This window comes from Cherax quadricarinatus, chromosome 34, assembly GCF_038502225.1.
Source record: "Cherax quadricarinatus isolate ZL_2023a chromosome 34, ASM3850222v1, whole genome shotgun sequence".
Taxonomy (NCBI): Eukaryota; Metazoa; Arthropoda; class Malacostraca; order Decapoda; family Parastacidae; genus Cherax; species Cherax quadricarinatus.
Window position 1 is genome coordinate 1,981,376 of NC_091325.1, and position 22,204 is coordinate 2,003,579.

Below are 22,204 nucleotides of genomic sequence, written 5' to 3' on the forward strand. Positions count from 1 at the left end.
TCTCCGACCACTGCATCAGTCTATTCAAATCTTCCTGGAGTGCTCGAATGTCCTCGTCAGAATGAATTCGACGGCCTATTTTGGTGTCATCGGCAAACTTGCCGATGTCGCTCTTTATGCCCTCATCTATGTCGTTTATGTAGATTGTGAACAGCAGGGGGCCCAACACTGACCCCTGTGGAACACCGCTCGTGACGCTTCCCCACTCTGATTTCTCCCCATTTATGCAAACTCTCTGCTGCCTATTTGTCAACCATGCCTCTATCCAGGAAAAAATTTCTCCTCCTATTCCATGTGCTTTAATTTTCCTCAATAGTCTCTGATGTGGGACCCTGTCAAAAGCCTTACTGAAGTCCATATACACAATATCATATTCATTACCATGATCTACCTCCTCAAATACCTTAGTGAAAAAAGTTAATAAATTCGTAAGGCAGGAACGCCCCTTTGTAAAACCATGCTGAGATTCGTTGATTAATTTATGCTTTTCAAGATGGCTACGAACTGCCTCGGCAATTATTGTTTCCATAAATTTTCCCACTATGGAGGTTAGGCTTATTGGTCTATAGTTCGAAGCTAAGGACCTGTCACCTGTTTTGAAAATAGGTATCACATTTGCCATTTTCCACTTATCTGGCACCATGCCAGTTTGTAATGATATGTTGAAAAGATTAGCCAAAGGTGTGCTAAGCTCCTCTTTACATTCCTTTAGAACCCTTGCATACAGTTCATCAGGGCCTGGGGATTTGTTAGGTTTTAATTTATCTATTTGCCTAAGGACCATGTCACTTGTGACCCTAATAGTGCACATGTTAGGAAGTATTTCTTCAGTCACAATTGTCAGGAAGTGGAATAGTCTGGGAAGTGAGGTAGTGGAGGCAGGATCCATGCACACCTTCAAGAAGAGGTATGGTAAAGCTCATGGAGTAGGAAGAGTGACCTAGTAGCGGCCAGTGAAGAGGCGGGGCCAGGAGCTGTGAATCGACCCCTGCAACCACAACTAGGTGAGTACAGGCCAAGTGTTTTATCGATAAGTTCCTCTGACAAACGGTAACTACACACACACACACACACACACACACACACACACACACACACACACACACACACACACACACACACACACACACACACACACACACTAAGATGCAGCAGTTAGCAGTAGCAGGTGAGTCATGAAGCCAGAGAGGAAACTGATAAATGCAGCGGTCAGTGAGCCTGTGTGTACTGGACCACCACATTATTTTCCTAATATATCCTTTCAAGTGGGGGAGGATCTTCATGCCGTTGTAGAGCTCTTAATCCTAGGAACTGGAGCTACCTTCCTCAGATCAAACCTAATTACCTATCATTCCTCAGGCGCTGTGTAACTCTACATGTTTAGTTGTTGCTATGAATAATAATAATGATTATATATTATTAATACTCTAATATAAATGAAGAGTTAGCCCGTATCATCGCATCTTCGTGTTAGTTATGTGCGAGGCTTCACGCATTATTATTATTAGGGAAAAGCGCTAAACCTGTACGGGCCTTGAAGGGCAGCTCCGGTTCCTTTGATCAAGAGGATTCAGACGTTCAGAAATCCTTAGCCACGCTGGGAAGGAAAAACGTTTTGAGGTAGGCTGAGTGTGGTGGGCCCAGTGACCGCTAGAACACACCTGACACACCACACAATGAGTCACGCTAAGTTCAACTACCCACCCACTAGCCCACCTTCTCTGCAGCTGTCCTGTCTTCCCACACTACTGCCCCACCTTCATCCTCCACCCCCACCCCGGGCTCACTTGTACTCAGAGCTCGCACCGCTCCTGTACAATAAACAACCTGGGAATAAAAGTTTATGAAAAATGACGCTATAGCAGGATGGAAACTTCACAAAGGCAAGCGATAATTTGTATTAAAATTTTCGTTCTGCTGTAGTGTCCTCTTATGAGAAACCAACACTGCTTGGTCCCCGGGCGAGGCGAGACGTACAGTAAAGTGTACATACCTACTGTTTATGTTCGACCAAGAGTTGCTTCCGGAGGTCATAGCCCCAGCGACCCGGTTTAAAACTAGGCCTTTTGTAGGGAGGGCGTTAAAAAGTCGTGGTCCCTTAACACTGAGTTCTCTGTACTCATTGCTCCCCTATTTTTCACTAGAGGTATCCTGCATCATCTGCCAAGTCTCTTTCATAAGTAGTAATTTCGGTGTGCAGGGGACCAATCCCTCCAGTATCTTCCAGTTGTGTTTTATAATGTATCTTTCTCGCTTACGTTGCAAGGAAATTCAAGCACTCCCAGCAATTTAAGTGTCTGGTTGAGTTTATAAGAGATACGAAGGTTCTCTCTACATTTTCCAATTCGGCAATTTCACCTGCCTTGAGGGGAAGGGGCTATTAGTACACAGCAATACTCCAGCCTAAAGAGAACGATGGACCTACCACTATATATCAACTAAGAATAACAATACACAAATAACCCGCACATAGGAGACAAGTTTAATAAGTTCCAGTCACGGTATTGTGCCTTTTTTATTATTTACGAATAACAACCTCAGCTGCTGCCACCAACATATTACCACTACTATCAAAACTCAACCATCAACTCCATCTATTAATTGCAACCACAACTACCATTTGCTGTTATTACCATTATCACCACAAACTACTTTTTAACCGCAAAGAACTACCACCTTAAACCAGGTATGGAAATGGAGGGAAAGAAGCGAGGAGAGGGGGAAAGGGAAGCGAGAGAAAGAGGGAGGGGAACAGGACGCGAGAGAGGGGAGGGGAAAGCCAGGGAAGGAGTGGAAGGGGAATCCTGGGAGAGGGGAGGGTGGGGAATACGGGAGTACACGGCGTGTACCTACTTGTCATTTATTTTTAGTTTACAAAATGTTCATTTTCCACACCACTGATACCTTTTTATTACAGTAGTCATCCTTCCTCAACTGTCTACCAATTAACTACGATTTTCCTCCACGATAAAAATCGACACATCAATACTCTCTCTTTTTATGTTACGAACATTTGTTTTTAGTAAAATTGGATACACCAGCAGCTTGCCAGTACCTTCTTCTATATAACAGTTACACAGTGGGACTAGAAACTGTTTGTCTATCATATTCCATCACACAGGATAAGCCAGACATATAAGGATAAAATATGAGCCTGAACTAGAAGTTTTCTGTAGAGCAACGAGGATATCGTCAAGTTTTAAAGGTTCATCAACTATTGCAACTTCAAAGGTTTCTTTCCTGCAGTAGATACGAGAACTGTACAAATGAAAAGAATAAACGGAATGTAAATAAGTTGCTGAAAATATCTAACCAATAATACTCTTGGTAATGGATTTAATTTCGATACATTTAGATTTAGGAAATAGTGTTGTATGTAAATGAAAATCTTCGACTTTGGGTATCTTTACAAATAGATTAGAGTTTAGACAAATATTCGTGGGAATGGTTAAGTGAGATGCAACCTATATCTTACTGTATAAGTTGATTCTCACTGGATGGGATGACCTCGGCCCCGTGATCCAAGGTTCCACCGAGTAATATGACTAACACACTAGTCATGAGACATTTTCCCCTGAGGGATAAAATACCTCCTCACCCCCAGGGCTGGTTGGCTTAATGCAGTCTCTTCTTAGCGTTCTAATGCCTAGCTTCTCTGTTTTTAACTGTGTAGTGACTACAACATTAAATTAAGAACATTAGAATATATACCTACCAGAATATAGTCTAACCGAAATAGCGTACAAAGATGCCATGTTATAAATCATCAAATGCCTGTCTCTCCTGCAGGATTAGCTGGTGTCCCTCCACATCATACAAGGTCGAGTAGAAGCAGGTCATAAGAGGAGCCAAAGGGTTAATCCAGCAGCAGGAATCAAACTTGTTTCATCTGGTCAAGAGCTGGCTGGTTTGGTGTTCCACAACACCCTACACCTACTCAAACCTCCACCTCAACTAACATGTTCAAACCAACTTTAGTGGAAGCAAGAAATGATCAATTTTTTGTGAAGATCATAGGGGATAAATGCTTATGGAATTAGGTTTTATCTTACGTGTATCAATAGCCTATTAACATGCAGGTTGTGTGTGCAATTAAAACTTCACTGCCACCCATTCTACGACGTATACACAAGCTAAAATATACCAACCCATAACCACCAGTCACTTAACCACCACACAAACCAATAAAATCAATTACACCAGGTTAAAACATTCTGGATTTGTTACAAAGCATGGAGTTATACGAACGCTAAAACCAATTTGATAATGAATACTTTTATCTCTTCATTCACCTAACTAATCAAAGGAACCGAACTAATGACTGCAGTAGCTTGTCAGCAGCTTCTTCGGAGAACTTTGTTTACCGTTATGACAACTGTATTAAATTATTATTATTGCATTAAAAAAATATTGTTTATGCAACTCTTGGCCACTATTACCTCATTCCCTCAGGGAAGGTTCTTTTGATGCTGGTGAGGAGCTCTTAATTCAAGGAATTAGACTCGTCCTCCTCTTCCAAGTATCGAATCTGACTGCCATTCATTCCCCAGGCGCTATATGATTCTCACGGGTTTAGAGCGTTCCCCTAAATAATGACAATAATAATAATAATTTCCATGTTGATTGTGTGATCAACCAGGCTGCTGCTGCCAGCGGCTTGGTATTTGTGCTGTCCTTCTCAACGCTTCAAATATACCATCAAGAAGCCTGTAGGCTCGGGCTCAAATGACTTTTTCCAGACATTTTAACGATCTTGTGACTCTTGATATATATACTCTATTATTGTATATATATTCATGGGTAAGCACACAGTAGCTGAAGTACGGGAAACAATCAGATTTAATCTGAGAATGGGAAGGTTAGCTCCGCTTCCTTGAATCAAAAGATCACTAAGGTACGCCCCTTGAACGGCCATGTTTTAGAACAAAGGAGGGACTTTCCAGACAAGTTAAGTGGTTTACCTGCAAGCGACAACCTTCTTGGGTCTGGCCAGGTATATGCAGCGAGAATACAGCTGGTTTAACAGTCTTCATAAATGTAGGTAAGGATTACGGTGCCATCCTGCTCACCCCAAGATGGCGGATAAACAATTCTCAGTGATGCTTGTCTCACGTGACTTATGTTCATGTTGTTGTTGGTGTGAGTTCCATTCATGTTGAATCGCAGAGACTACACACGCCGGAAATTGCTTCAGACCACAAAGAAACCCAAGCGCCACCTAAGCCACCACCATCATATGGGGATCACCAGCTAATGAAGAAACCAACCACTACCACCAGCCACTGCAGAAGTCAACTGCTACCAGCAGCCAATAACAACCACTCAAAGAACCACACAAAAGCCAATAACCGCCACACAATATACTGCAGATACTAACTACTACTACCACCACCAGCAGTAGCCACTGCAGATACCAAACACCGCCACCACCAGCAGTAGCCACTGCAGATACCAAAAACACCACCGCTACCACCAGCAGTAGCCACTGCAGATACCAACCACCATTAACAAGAACAAATCGCTCTCACTAGAAATTGCAGACAGTGACGGCACTAAGAACCTGTATACCTACTTTACCATTACCCCAGGAATTCTCTCTCTCTCTCTCTCTCTCTCTCTCTCTCTCTCTCTCTCTCTCTCTCTCTCTCTCTCTCTCTCTCTCTCTCTCACACTCTCTCTCACACACACACACACACACACACACACACACACACACACACACACACACACACACACACACACACACACACACACACATACACACATACACACACACATACACACACACACACACACATACACACACACACACACACACACACACACACACACACACACACACACACAGAAAAGAAGGTGGAGAACTCACAAGAAACGATCAAGAGGTATGTGAGGAGCTCAACACGAGATTTAAGGAAGTATTTACAGTAGAGACAGGAAGGACTCTGGGGGGACAGACCAGATGGGGACACCAGCAAGGAATACACCAACAAGTGTTGGACGACATACATACAGATGAGGAGGAGGTGAAGAAACTGCTAAGGGACATCGATACCTCAAAGGCAATGGGACCGGACAACATCTCCCCATGGGTCCTTAGAGAGGGAGCAGATATGTTGTGTGTGCCACTTACCACAATCTTCAACACATCCCTGGAAACTGGGCAACTACCTGAGGTATGGAAGACGGCAAATGTAGTTCCCATTTTTAAAAAAGGAGACGGAAAAGAGGCACTAAACTATAGACCTGTGTCATTGACGTGTATAGTATGCAAAATTATGGAGAAGATTATCAGGAGGAGAGTGGTGGAGCACCTGGAACGGAACAGGAGTATAAATGCCAACCAGCACGGATTCACGGAAGGCAAATCCTGTGTCACAAACCTTCTGGAGTTTTATGATAAAATAACAGAAGTAAGACAAGAGAGAGAGGGGTGGGTTGATTGCATCTTCTTGGACTGCAAGAAGGCCTTTGACACAGTTCCTCACAAGAGATTAGTGCAGAAGCTAGAGCATCAGGCGCATATAACAGGAAGGGCACTGCAATGGATCAGAGAATACCTGACAGGGAGGCAACAACGAGTCATGGTACGTAATGATGTATCACAGTGGGCACCTGTGACGAGCGGGGTCCCACAGGGGTCGGTCCTAGGACCAGTGCTATTTTTGGTATATGTGAACGACATGACGGAAGGGTTAGACTCAGAAGTGTCCCTGTTTGCAGATGATGTGAAGTTAATGAGGAGAATTAAATCTGATGAGGACCAGGCAGGACTTCAAAGAGACCTGGACAGACTGGACACCTGGTCCAGCAAATGGCTTCTCGAATTTAATCCTGCCAAATGCAAAGTCATGAAGATAGGGGAAGGGCACAGAAGACCACAGACAGAGTATAGGCTAGGTGGCCAAAGACTGCAAACCTCACTCAAGGAGAAAGATCTTGGGGTGACTATAACACCGAGCATGTCTCCGGAAGCACACATCAATCAGATAACTGCTGCAGCATATGGGCGCCTGGCAAACCTGAGAACAGCATTCCGATACCTTAGTAAGGAATCATTCAAGGCACTGTACACCGTGTATGTCAGGCCCATACTGGAGTATGCAGCACCTGTTTGGAACCCGCACTTGATAAAGCACGTCAAGAAACTAGAGAAAGTACAAAGGTTTGCGACAAGGTTAGTTCCAGAGCTAAGGGGAATGTCCTATGAAGAAAGATTAAGGGAAATCGGCCTGACGACACTGGAGGACAGGAGGGTCAGGGGAGACATGATAACGACATATAAAATACTGTGTGGAATAGACAAGGTGGACAAAGACAGGATGTTCCAGGGAGGGGACACAGAAACAAGAGGCCACAATTGGAAGTTGAAGACACAAATGAGTCAGAGAGATAGTAGGAAGTATTTCTTCAGTCATAGAGTTGTAAGGCAGTGGAATAGCCTAGAAAATGACGTAGTGGAGGCAGGAACCATACACAGTTTTAAGACGAGGTTTGATAAAGCTCATGGAGCGGGGAGAGAGAGGGCCTAGTAGCAACCGGTGAAGAGGCGGGGCCAGGAGCTAGGACTCGACCCCTGCAACCACAAATAGGTGAGTACAAATAGGTGAGTACACACACAAAATCCCCTTCCCCTCCCAGAGCCAGCAGACTATCAGTCTCCATGACCTGACACCCATTAATTGCACCTGCTCTCTGCGGGGGACCCATAGAACAGGTGTTGTTGTTTGCCTAGACTCAGATTACCCCTATCCTGATACTCCCATTCCCAGCCCCTTTCCCCACCCCATCAGACTTAAGAGAACGAGTGGTGGATGCTTGTATGCTTTTCTGGCCACCCCCAAAAGACATAAAAGTCAGGCTTAACTTAGAACACTCAGTACCAGAGTATAAAACCCACAGCTAATCAAGCACGTTCAGAATCATGGAAAAAAAAATAAAGGTTAGCAGCTAAACTTGCTCTCGAACTCAGATGTGTGTTCATTATTAAATGAATTGAACCTGACGACTCCCATTAAATAACTTGAGAATGCCTCTTTTGTACGACTTCAATCTTTAACAGATGACACATCTTATGGCTCAGTTTTAATTTTCCAGTTTTATTCAACAAATTTTATTCAACATGGTTCCCATGTAATAACTGGAGAATGTCTCTTCTGATCAGCTTTAAACCTTAATGCTCGTATTTTAGAGAATTTCTTTGAATTGATCCTGGGCCAATTACCCAATTTCATCGAATAAATTAGAATAACTGAGATATTAGTTTTCATGCATGTTGCAACCCCTGAATGGGTTGTAATGATTATTATGTATATATATAATTATTACCTTTTCATTTAATTTTATACTGCTGATATTTGCGATAATAGCTAAATCGTAAATTTATTGCTTTATATTGTTATTTGACGTAGTTATGTTGTTAGGTAGGATGTAACATATGTGCTCAGTTCAAGTCTTGATTGTCTAACTACTGTAATTATCGCTCTTTGCTTGTTTCCCTGCCGGCTTCTTGTTGGGCAGCGACAGCAACCCACGGAGCTATCACGTGATCGAGGGGGGGGGTGTCCTCACCTCGCCTGTAGTATTCAGTCTGCTCTAGACTCTCTTGGGGGTTGGACAGATTGTCTGTCTCATTATTCTTGTTAGTTCTGTAGAACTCTGTTCACAGAACATTGTATAGACTTAGTGATTTTCGACGTTGTACTGAGGTTGTGTGTCACATAGACACTCTGAGCAACTCAGGTCCTGACCTAACTTGTACTGGTATCTGTGTATTATCACAGTCGGGGATTTTCTTATGCTGAACTTAGATTCAGTAGTATGGGAGTTTTGTGACTTGTGGAGGATCTGCAGATGGTCCCTACTTAGTGTCGTTATATTATCTCCTTGTTCCTGATTCTGTGTCGCAGTTGCTTGTTATATTGCTATTGGGCTTAGCATTCTTTTTGTTGTTCAAGCAGACTGTTCTGGTTGCCAGTCGGTCAAGAAGTTAGTTTATTTGAGAACTTTGTCAGTCACTTGTTTAAGTCTAGTTGAGTCGTGAGACAAAACGAACTACTTGGAGCACTTACACGCATACACAAACTTGTACATATTTGTAATATCTTATTAAATGTTAATGTACCAGACGGTACTTAAGAATTATAAATGTGATATGTGCTTTCAGCACAATAATATTGAACTCGAGAGAAGTGATATTATTTTGATTAATTTAATTTAATTTGATAACATACCTCTAGACTTAATAAATTTATTAAATTTTAATTTCTCTAGTTAGTAGCCTACCAGTTGTAATCCTGAAGCACTATTGAATAATACTGAATTCTAATGGATAATTGGACAAGGATACTGACTACTTGTTACGAAAACCCAGTAACAGGCTGGATGCTAGAAGGGCACTCCTTTCTAGTATTCACTGGAGATCTCTAAGCTTTTAGAATCGCGTTTTTTGTAACAAATGGGGGCCTTTCCTGGATGCTCTTGATCCAAGGTGTTGGAGAAATTGTCCAGTTTGACATACTAGTAACTCTATGATCAAACACTTTGAGTACTTTCCTAATCTGAAGACTTTGAGTTTAGTCTTGTACAACATACCAGGTGGATGTATGTACTTGACCGAGTCTCTTGATCCAAGGAGATGGAAATACTGTTTGAGTTCTAGCTCTAAGACAACCAACACTAAAATTCCTATTAGGATTATAGTTTCCCATAATCTCTCTCGTAGTACAATTATATTTTCTTTTCGTGATGTATGCCAAAGTGAAACAGTTAATTGATACTCTGACTTTGTCTGAGTTAAGTACATTAAAACTTCACACGTGTTGGCGAGTAGCCAAATATCTCGGTGTGACGTATAACAGGAATTACACCGCAGAAACTGTCAGAGCGTTAATTAAAGATATATTGTTTCCTGCTCATACAGAGATGTCTGATTATGATTCAGATTCAGAAAGCCTAGTGTCACAATTAGGAAGTATGACTCTACTTGATGACGTAGAAGAAAGAACAACTAAGGCAGAAGTGAGCCTAGTGTCTGAGCCTAGTGTAGCTCAGTTCTCGCTCACGCCTTCCCTCCTAACTGTTAGCTTGACGCAGCCTAATACTAGTACAGTGTATGCTACACCTGTATCTACTTATCATAGACCAGATCTAGACTCTCTAGGGACGGTTGGACGAGGTGCCCAACCTAAGGATCGTCCAGAAAGACATGTTAATTTCCCTACTCCTCCATTACCTACTGGTCCTATCTCTCAGGAACAGTTTGAGAGGTTAGAACGTCTCATTATGTTGCAGACTGCACAAATAGAGGCACAGAGGAAATTGAATGAAGATTTCCAAAGAGAAAATGTTCGTCTGGGAAGACAACAGACTGATAGATCACAGGACACATTTAATGTGCAGAAAGCTGCATCCATGGTTCCTAAGTTTTTTGAAAGTGACTTAGACACCTATTTTGATGTGTTTGAGAACCAGGCACGTGCTATGAACTGGCCACGTAAGCACTGGGCAACATTGTTGCATACAGCTTTGACAGGAAGAGCTCAAACTTGTACTGCTGCTTTACCATTTGCCAAGTACATTAGTTATGACGCTGTCAAACAAACTATTCTAGAGACATATAACTTGTTACCTGTGTTATCAAAGAGCATTTCGTACGTTACAACGACGACAAGATCAAACTTGTGTAGAATTTGCTCGTGAGAAAAAAGTTGCTTTTGAGAGATGGTCTAGAGCTGCCAAGTGTAACAACTACAACAGCCTTGTTCAGTTGTTACTACACGAAGAGTTTAACAACTGTATGTCTGCTAACATACAAGAATATCTGATCGATCATACTACCTCGGATATTCTGGAAACTGCAGCATTAGCAGACAATTATGAGATTTCTCACAAACTTGTACGTACTAAAAAACAGAAAAACAAGGTAACTAAAAATTGTCCTAGAAGTTGGCAACCTAAATCAGCTGCTCATTGCCGGCCTGATGTACCTGCTACTGTAACTTCTCGTACCTTTACCAGGAAAACTCACAATCCTGAATCTGTCTCTGTGGCTAGACAGAAATCTGATATCGAGAAAAAGAAATTAAAATGTACATATTGTAACAGAAAAGGACATGCTAGAGAGTATTGCTATAAGTTAGAAAGAGATGCGAGAGACAGTCGTGCGGCTGGCGCCCCCACTCAAGTCCAGCCCCCACTCAAGTCGTATCTTCTTCCGAGCAACAAAGGCACCAAAATCCTAGTAATATCTCTGCTCCTACTGTTTTAGATAATGTTACTCAGGATAGATGACTAGCGTCAGAAAGTGCATCTGACGAAAAGATTCGTTCAGCGATGAGTCCTTACTTTTCAAGAGGTAGAATAGGATTTGACGAATCACATCTGACTGAGATAATTACTTTCAGAGACACTGGCAGTTATCTCACGTTATTAAGAGAAGATGTACTGCCCATAACTGATGATACCTATTGCAAGATAGATGTATTGTTAGAAGCCTATGGAGGGGCTGTTATAAAAGTGCCTCTGCACAAAGTTTATATTCAAACAAGCTATTATACTGGTTATATTTCAGTGGGTATATCCAGTGGTGTATTTCCCATCAGGTCAGTGGACTTGTTGATAGGGAACGATATCCTTCATGCTGGTATATGTAAAGAACCACTTGTGATTGATAATAACACTGATGATAATTATGCCATTGAAGCTTGTAGAGAGAAGCCTATTTTATTTCCTCTCAGCGCAATTACTAGAGCTATGTCAAAGATACAACAACCATCCTTGTCTCCTGTTGAGTTAGTGGATGACAATGATTTGGGTTTGAATATGTTGTTTAGTGACACTCTGCGCCCAGGATCATTAACACAAACTCCCCCCCCCCCCGGTCATCAACCTAGTCAGGACACAACTGACGTTAAATTTCTAACTCATGATGATTTAATCAAGGATCAGTTTGTTGATCAGTCACTGGAAAGACTAAGAGAGATAGCAGTTACTGAAAGTGAAGCAAAGGATCTCGATAATTGTTACTATTATAGTAACGGTGTACTGATGGAGAAAAATACATGTAAGTTGTCAGCTGATAGTGTTTCCACCACAGTCAAGCATCTCGTTGTGTTACCAGTTACATTTCGTGAACAAATCATTGATTTTGCTCACAATAGTCCCATTGGAGGACATTTGGGTGTCAAGAAGACACTCGGTAAACTGGCAAAACATTTTACTTGGCCAAAGATGAAGGAAACAGTAGCTGATCATGTGCGACGTTGCCACGTGTGTCAAGTGACAGGCAAGCCAGCGCACACACCTCCACCTGCACCTCTCATTCCTATCACCGTGGATGGTGAACCATTCTCACGTCTTATTATTGATTGTGTTGGTCCTTCGCCTAGAACCAAACTAGGAAACCAATACTTATTTACTATTATGGACGCTGCAACTCGCTATCCCGAAGCTATTCCTATGAGAAAAATTAATGCTCGTGCTATTGTGAGAGCGCTGATGAAATTTTTCTCCCAGGTTGGATTGCCACGAGAGATACAATCAGATCAGGGATCTAATTTCACTTCTAAGATCTTTCGAGAAGCATTATCCCACCTAGGAATAAAGTCTGTACTTTCAACCAGTTATCATCCATAGTCACAAGGTCCTCTAGAGAGATTTCATCAGACACTGAAGTCCATGATGAGAGCTTATTGTGAACATTTTTCTAGAGACTGGGATGAGGGTATACCTTTTCTTCTGTTCGCTATGAGAGAAAGTGAGCAAGAAAGTCTCGGATTTAGTCCATTTGAATTAATATTCGGACACCAGGTGCGTGGTCCTCTCGCAGTGTTGAAAGACGTGTGGACAGGAAAATCAAATCCATCATTGAGTACTTCACCTTCATTAATGCAGCAACATTTGACAGCCGCTAGAGAGCTAGTTTCGAAAAACCTAGTTTCAGCCCAAGCTAAAATGAAGCAACATTATGACAAGCGTGCTGTCTCTCGCTCTTTTAAAGCAGGAGATAAGGTGATGGCTCGGAAATTAGTACCAGGTCATGCTCTACAAGCCAGGTATGATGGTCCCCTGGAAGTAGTGAAAAAGCTTAGCGACGTAAATTATTTGGTACGTACGCCTGGGAAAAAGAAATCTAATCATGTGTACCATGTTAACCAGCTTAGGCATACTACGCTAGTCCTCTACCTACTACTTCTATTCTTCCTAGGACAGAGGAAGAAAACGCCAGTCTACCTGACATCTCTAGAGGTATAGAGGTTCGTTTAGAAAATTCAGTGACTCTACAATCACTAGACGATTTTCTTAGTAATCTTGGAATTGATAAAGCTGGTGATATTAAAAACATGATTTTGCATTTCCCTGAATTGTTCGGTGATGTTCCTAAACGTTGTACTCTGGGTGTACATGACGTTGATGTACAGGGAGCATTACCCATTAAGCAATCACCATACAGAATGAGTCCAACGAAGCATAAAGCATTGAGAGAAGAGGTTGATTTTCTGTTATCTCACGGACTTACTGAACGCAGTAAAAGTCCATGGGCATCTCCCTGTATTTTAGTGCCTAAACCTGACGGTAGTTTCAGGATGTGCACTGATTACAGGAAAGTGAACTCTGTCACCTTGCCTGATGGTTATCCTCTACCTCGCATTGACGACCTTATTGACCGTGTGTCAGGAGCCCAGTTTGTCAACCGTTTAGATCTCTTACGAGGCTATTATCAAGTCCCGCTTACTGAACGTGCTCAAGAAATATCTGCTTTTACTGTTCAAGATGGATTGTTTAACTACCTCGTCACCCCCTTCGGCCTATGTAATGCGGCTTCTTCATTCCAACGTATAATGAACGAGTTGACCCACAATTTAGAAAGAGCATTGTTTGAGAGACTGGCGCACTACAACTTCACTGTTAACTTAGCTAAATGTAGTTTTGGTCAAGCCAAGATTACCTATCTAGGCTTTTGTATCGGCCAAGGTGAGGTTGCTCCTATTGAGGCTAAGGTTCGTGCAATTTCTGAATTTCCAGTGCCACAGGATAGGGAGTACAGAGATTCCTGGGTATGGCAGGATATTATCGCAGGTTCTGTCCAAACTTTTCTCAGATTGCAGCTCCTCTCACTGAGCTTACTAGTAGCAAAGTTCAGTTCACCTGGACTAGAGATTGTTCAGACTCATTCAAAAGGTTGAAGCGCTTGCTATCCTCTGCTCCTGTGTTGAAAAGTCCTAATTTTAATCTTCCCTTCTTTTTACATATAGATGCGAGTGGCTATGCAGTGGGTGCTGTGCTGCTCCAACAGTCAACATCCACTGATATTCTCCATCCTATATGTTACTATTCATCTAAGCTCAAACGACACCAGAAAAATTATGCTCTAGCTCTTGTGGTGTCCTTGGAACATTTTGACGTGTATTTGGGCACTTCCCCATTTAAAATTAACGTTTTTTCTGACCACAATCCACTCACTTATATAAATACTATGAAGAGTAAAAATGCTAGGATCATGAGGTGGGCTCTCAGAATCCAACCTTATTCTATTAGTATAAAACACATAAGTGGTCATTGTAATGTAATTGCTGACGCTCTGTCACGTCCTTAATAATTATCAGTTACATTAAATTTACGTAATTTTATGCCTAAATACCTTTTGTTACTTGCTATGTCAAATTCAGTAAAGTAACTTAATCCCTCCAGCCCATATTAACTATATATACTCATGGATCTTCAACTTCCTAACAAATCGAACACAAAGAGTAGTGGTCAACAGAGTTAAATCGGAGGCTGCCATAGTGAAGAGCTCTGTTCCACAAGGCACAGTACTCGCCCCCATCTTATTCCTTATCCTCATATCAGACATGAACAGAGATATACACCACAGCACCATATCATCCTTTGCGGATGATACTAGGATCTGCATGAGGCTGTCATCTGCTGAGGACGCGGTTAACCTCCAAGAAGATATAAACAAAGTTTTCCAGTGGGCAACGGTAAACAATATGATGTTCAATGAGGACAAATTCCAACTACTCTGTTATGGAAAACTGGAGGAGATAATAACTAGAACAGAGTATACTACTGACTCCGGCCATACAATAGAGCAGAAAAATAATGTAAGGGACCTGGGAGTAGTAATGTCTGAGGATCTCACTTTCAAGGATCACAACAGTGCCACGATCGTACGTGCAAAGAAAATGATAGGATGGATAATGAGAACTTTCAAAACAAGAGATGCCAAGCCCATGATAATCCTTTTCAAATCACTTGTTCTCTCTAGGCTGGAATACTGCTGTACATTAACATCTCCATTCAAAGCAGGTGAAATCGCAGATCTAGAGAGTGTACAGAGATCCTTTACTGCACGTATAAGTTCTGTCAAGCACCTTAACTACTGGGAACGCTTGGAAGCACTTGACTTGTACTCGTTGGAACGCAGGAGGGAGAGATATATCATAATCTACACTTGGAAAATCTTGGAAGGAATGGTCCCAAATCTGCACACAGAAATCACTCCCTACGAAAGTAAAAGACTGGGCAGGCGATGCAAAATGCCCCAATAAAAAGTAGGGGCACCATTGGTACACTAAGGGAAAACACCATAAGTGTCCGGGGCCCAAAACTGTTCAACAGCCTCCCATCAAGCATTAGGGGAATTGCCAATAAACCCCTGGCTGCCTTCAAGAGAGAGCTGAACAGATACCTAAAGTCAGTGCCGGATCAGCCGGGCTGTGGCTCGTACGTTGGACTGCGTGAGGCCAGCAGTAACAGCCTAGTTGATCAGGCCCTGATCCATCGGGAGGCCTGGTCATGGACCGGGCCGCGGGGGCGTTGATCCCCGGAATAACCTCCAGGTAACCTCCAGGTATGTCTAATTATTATATTTATATATTCACAGTATTGTTGTGTGTAAGGAGACATAAGCTGAGTGATGAGTGGGTAGTGTGGTGTGGGCGATGTACTGCGTGACGCAACACTGTCCTGCCGCAGACCTCCCCCCTCACTACACACCTTAAGCTGTTTCATACTCAGATGTCCATACTACATAGCATTCCACAACCACTACTTAAGAGTGGAATGCAGTCTCCTCTACTATGATCGAGCCTCATCGTGTCAGGCTCATCTACGCTATCCTGTCTCTACACTGATGTACATAACCACGAGTATGCAGAGATACGATACTGTGTACTGCCCTAGTCTAGGGGCATATCCTAGTGAAACTGACACTGTTGAATGATAGAAGTGCTTGGCACAAGAGTGACTCTGATTAATATTTATATTAAATTGTATTGATATGAGTAATCAGTAATAATGTGAAAGACATTAATGCAACTCCTAGTGCGACCGTCTGTCATGTTGGGGGGGGTGTTGCAACCCCTGAATGGGTTGTAATGATTATTATGTATATATATAATTATTACCTTTTCATTTAATTTTATATTGCTTATATTTGCGATAATAGCTAAATCGTAAATGTATTGCTTTATATTGTTATTTGACGTAGTTATGTTGTTAGGTAGGAGGTAACATATTATGTGCTCAGTTCAAGTCTTGATTGTCTAACTACTGTAATTATCGCTCTTTGCTTGTTTCCCTGCCGGCTTCTTGTTGGGCAGCGACAGCAACCCACGGAGCTATCACGTGATCGAGGGGGGGGGGTTGTCCTCACCTCGCCTGTAGTATTCAGTCTGCTCTAGACTCTCTTGGGGGTTGGACAGATTGTCTCATTATTCTTGTTAGTTCTGTAAAACTCTGTTCACAGAACATTGTATAGACTTAGTGATTTTCGACGTTGTACTGAGGTTGTGTGTCGCATAGACACTCTGAGCAACTCAGGTCCTGACCTAACTTGTACTGGTATCTGTGTATTATCACAGTCGGGGATTTTCTTATGCTGAACTTAGATTCAGTAGTATGGGAGTTTTGTGACTTGTGGAGGATCTGCAGATGGTCCCTACTTAGTGTCGTTATATTATCTCCTTGTTCCTGATTCTGTGTCGCAGTTGCTTGTTATATTGCTATTGGGCTTAGCATTCTTTTTGTTGCTCAAGCAGACTGTTCTGGTTGCCAGTCGGTCAAAAAGTTAGTTTATTTGAGGACTTTGTCAGTCATTTGTTTAAGTCTAGTTGAGTCGTGAGACATAACGAACTACTTGGAGCACTTACACGCATACACAAACTTGTACATATTTGTAATATCTTATTAAATGTTAATGTACCAGACGGTACTTAAGAAATATAAATGTGATATGTGCTTTCAGCACAATAATATTGAACTCGAGAGAAGTGATATTATTTTGATTAATTTAATTTAATTTAATTTGATAATATACCTCTAGACTTAATAAATTTATTAAATTTTAATTTCTCTAGTTAGTAGCCTACCAGTTGTAATCCTGAAGCACTATTGAATAATACTGAATTCTAATGGATAATTGGACAAGGATACTGACTACTTGTTACGAAAACCCAGTAACAGGCTGGATGCTAGAAGGGCAGTCCTTTCTAGTATTCACTGGAGATCTCTAAGCTTTTAGAATCGCGTTTTTTGTAACAATGCAACAGTTTGTGAATGCCTCATCTGCCTTCAAACCTTCAACAGTGGTGTATCTTAGCTGTTCTTTTCTGAGTATATACTGTCAAGTAATGTATGTATTAAATGATAAAAACCATTGGTGGGCGAATCGTTGCCCCAGCAAATATATCTAAAGTTGCATATGTGTCCATTTTCCTATTATCGGTATTACTACCCATAATTACACAAGATACCTATTACCCGATGAGACAAACCTCAAGTCTTGTTACAACAAGTCTAGTAGTCAGGCACTACAGTTTCTGATCATTAGCCCAGAGACGTGTGTCAAATCCTATTACCAAATATGTTTGAGCAAACCCCGAGTGACAACTGTGAGCATCAGCTTCCAATCAGGACCACTGTCACCTCGTAGGTATATTTTCATAATAGGAAAAATTAAGAAAAGGAATTGCTACATGCCCATGCTCTACATGTCCTACTCTTGCAATTGTTCATTTCTTGTCAGGTGTACTAAAACTAATGTAAAAATTAAACCAGGCTTAAGAATAGACTGGAATTTGAAAGAAAGCATCGGCACAAACATATCGATTAATAACAGGATAAGCACAAATCGCGTCAGTTTACGATTTTGGGAAAATGCGGACACAAGGACCCAATTATTATTATTATTATTATAATCAAAAAGAAGCGCTAAGCCACAAGGGCTATACAGCACAAGGACCCAATAAATTACTTGCTTTGAACTACAGCTTCTTCCGCTACCTCTAAGTAAACAGCTACTCTCCCCATATCTCCGTTATTCCCGAGAAAACAGCCTTAACTGCAGACAACTGCTACAACCCCATCCACCTGTGCGCGCCCTTCAATAGACAGCCCTCCCCGGCCTTGCCTCACCTGGAGTGCGGAGGTAAACAACACCAGGTCGGTGGCGGCCACATATCATTGAGCATCACAGCAGACGTTTTCCCAGGCAGGCCGCCCGCTGATCATCTCTGACACACTGATCCCAGATATGATAGTGGCTTACAACCTGTGATAAACGTTATGATAGCGTCCAGATCCTCTAAGATAGCTAAGGAATGTCAGGAGAGCAAGCTCAACGATGGTTTTCTTTCCGCCAAAAAAAAAAAAAAAAGTTATCAGCGTAACAAATAAATGAGAATTTAACCAGCCTAAAGTGATATATAAAGTTATAGATAATTATCCATTTCCTTAAACAACTATATTAAGACAACATCCGAATGACCATATACTACAACATTACACACTTGATAAAAATAATTTTAAAGGGAAGGAAGACGTTTATAAGACTAACAGAGCGCTTTGATCCAGAACATGCAGTGCTCTCAAGTGCACTCACGCTAAAACCATCCCTTTAAAAACTAGCATACAAAAAATTCTATACTATACGAAGGGTGTACTTACCCCTTCCATCTCCCTCCGTGAGGTCGATGATACCATCTCTGGAGATGTTGCCCCTGGCTTCTGAAGAAGACGTGGGTGTCAAGATGGGCTGGCCGTCGGGTGTGGTAGCTGGAGTAGACCAATTACGGCCATGACTTGGGTTGGGTGTCAGGGTGATTGGGAATCTGGGAACGGGGGCACGAGGTAGTACAGACGCTCTCATTTGTTCTGGGCAGGAGCGCACCCGTCGGCGATTTATAGGTTTCCAGTCTTCCTTTTGTGTATTGGGCTCGATTTCTTCCTTGGTTAGAACCGGGGGCTTCATTTCTTCCTTGTGACGCTGTTCTTTAACAGCCAAGTGATGTGTAGGTCGATGTCGTGCGTGGGGGATGGCTATGGGTGGGGTAACACCCAGCTGAGGAACAGTAGCAGCGGCTTTAGGCTCGTCTTCATCGCTGGAAAAGGTGAAAGAGTTTGCGGAAGAGGGTGATGGCACATATCCGGAGTCACGGCCGCAGCCTAGTGAATGCAGGGTTATCATCCCCCCGGGGTCCTCCGTCCTTGGAGTCGAGGAGCTGAGCAAGTTAGTCAGGACTAGGGTGGGCGGGTGAGGCTCTGGCACGCTGAAGGTAGGGTGAAGCCTGGTAATGATGCTGGTGGTGTCGGCATAGCGGTGACTGCTCACACTCCATGAATCGTAGCCAGTATGCCGATGAGCCGACCCTTGACATACCTGGTCATTCTCGCCCAGTCGCTTACCACTCGTTCCGCTCAACACCACCTGCACCAACCGAACAACTCAACCATCGAATCAAGATAAAAGCTTACACATCTACAAATTCTGTGGTATTAACACCGTTACTTTTCACAGTACAATGTAATATTTTAGCCCATCAGTCAAGTATCTATATACACATTTCAAACATAACTTACATCAGGTGAATAAAATTTTTAAAATACTTAATTTTACATGTATATTATTATTAAAAAGAAGCGCTAAACCTACAAGGGTCATACAACGCAGCTTTACATGTATAAAATGTAATATGCTGCACACAAGACTATTTTTCACTGTCCAACTATACACACCTAAACATTAACGCATGGCACGTCAGGTTATCCATCATTAAAAAAACATGAGAAACACTATACCAGTAAGGATCAACAGCGCCTGAAGGAATGAGAGGCAACCAGGCTCGATCCACTGAAAGTAAGGAGAGATCCAATTCTTTGCATCATAAGCTCCCAACCTACATCATGGTAAAGGGCCAAAGGAGGAACGCATTCAAATAATTTTTCAGTTGTATTTCTGTTAATCAGGCGGAGGACCCTGATACAAGAAGGTATATACACATCAGTTAAGTGTGCACAATACACAAATAACCCGCAGGAGAAAGAAGCGTATGACAACGTTTCGATCTGATTTGGACCATTTACAAGTCACACTAACATCTGAAGGTGAGGGAGCCGGTATATATAAGCTTCTTTCTATGTTCGGGTTATTTGTGTATCGTTCCAGTCGCTGTATTGTGCCTTTTTATTTCAGTGTGTACAGTTAGGAAGAATGTCTGGGAATCAGCGAACGCCAGATCGAGCTTCCGCCCGTCCTTTTGCTGAATGACCCACACGGGTTTAGCTCTCCACATACACAACAAACTCACCGTGTTGCGCTGAGGAACTGGTGGAGGCGGCGGCCTCTGGTAGTCACACTCAGTGCCGTCGTCCTGGTCTTGCAGCATCATAGACGACGCCTCAAACACATCGTCGGCGATGTCGTCATCGTTCTCGTCGTGCTGAATGTCGTGGTCGCTGTCGTCTACCGTCCACATGTCCGCTGACACCACATCAACCTGTTACCAACAGAATATACACAACATTTCGGCAAAGGAATCATTCACTGTAAGACATAACAGCGTAGACTAGAAGTAACGCTACCATGAAAGCTCAGTTAAGAAGTATGTGGCGCTACCACAGAGCACCTTCCTGATCAAACATGTTAAGAAACTGGAGAAGATGAAAAGGTTTGCGATGAGACTGGTACCTGAAATGAGGGATACGGAAGGAACATAGCTAATAGTACCAGAAGCCTGTTTTGACATCATTAGATACACAGGATACAACTTCCAGCTGGGTTCACGTTTTTAACATATTTGCCTATTATGGTCTTTCTGGATGTGACCCATAGCAGTCGAGAAGGCCTGGATAACAGTGAATCACCGGAAGATATTTTTCACTCGTGGTATAAGATAAGATTTGTTCAGATTTTTAACCCGGAAGCTTAGACACCCAAAATAACCCAAGAGTGTCAGTGCATCATCAAGGACTGTCTTCTTTCCACTGGGGTCCTTTAATCTCCCCCCCCCCCAAGGATGCGACCCAAATTAGTCGACTAACACCCAGGAACCTACTGCTAGGTGATCAGTGACAGGTGATATGCAGTCTAAACAGTTCTCGTGTGGTAGATAGGCATTAGACCCAACAAACCCGGTTAGACAATATTCGCCCCGGCTAAGTGTATAATATCACATGCATATTATCACAATAATAGGAGTCCTCAGATTGTTCTTCAACTCTATATATCCTTGGTTAGACCTCATTTAGATTATGCTGCACAGTTTTGGTCACCGTATTACAGAATGGATATAAATGCTCTGGAAAACATACAAAGGAGGATGACAAAGTTGATCCCATGTATCAGAAATCTTCCCTATGAGGATAGACTGAGGACCCTGAATCTGCACTCTCTAGAAAGGTGTAGAACTAGGGGGGATATGATTGAGGTGTATAAATGGAAGCCAGGAATAAATAAAAGGGATGTAAATAACGTGCTGAAAATATCTAGCCTAGACAGGACTCGTAGCAATGGTTTTAAGTTGGAAAAAAATCAGATTCAGGAAGGATATAGGAAAGCACTGGTTTGGTAATAGAGTTGTGGATGAGTGGAACAAACTCCCAAGTACAGTTATTGAGGCTAAAACATTGTGTAGTTTTAAAAATAGGTTAGATAAATACATGAGTGGGTGTGAGTTGGACCTGATTAGCTTGTGCTACTGGGTCAGTTGTCGTGTTCCTTCCTTAAGTGAATGTGACCTGACCTGACTAGGTTGGGGCATTGGCTTAAGCCGGTAGGAGACTTGGACCTGCCTCGTATGGGCCAGCAGGCCTGCTGCAGTGTTCCTTCTTTCTTATCTTCTTATTTACAGGGTTGGCTAATAACTTAGCGGAAGGCCTCCGTCAGATGACCAGAAATTCACAGAGTAGGTGATACAATTAA

General features: G+C 42.3%; 1 protein-coding gene across 1 annotated transcript in view; it reads right to left on the reverse strand.

Moving 5' to 3' along the window:
- Positions 1 to 22,204, reverse strand: part of LOC128693621 (uncharacterized) — a 59,382-nt gene that overhangs the window by 33,972 nt on the left and 3,206 nt on the right. Inside the window, exons 2-3 of the mRNA XM_053783479.2 lie at positions 20,592 to 20,780; positions 18,952 to 19,711 (exon numbers count right to left, since the gene is read on the reverse strand). Of these exons, the coding sequence (XP_053639454.2) occupies positions 18,952 to 19,711; positions 20,592 to 20,780 (949 nt within the window). The remainder of the gene's footprint in view (positions 1 to 18,951; positions 19,712 to 20,591; positions 20,781 to 22,204) is intronic.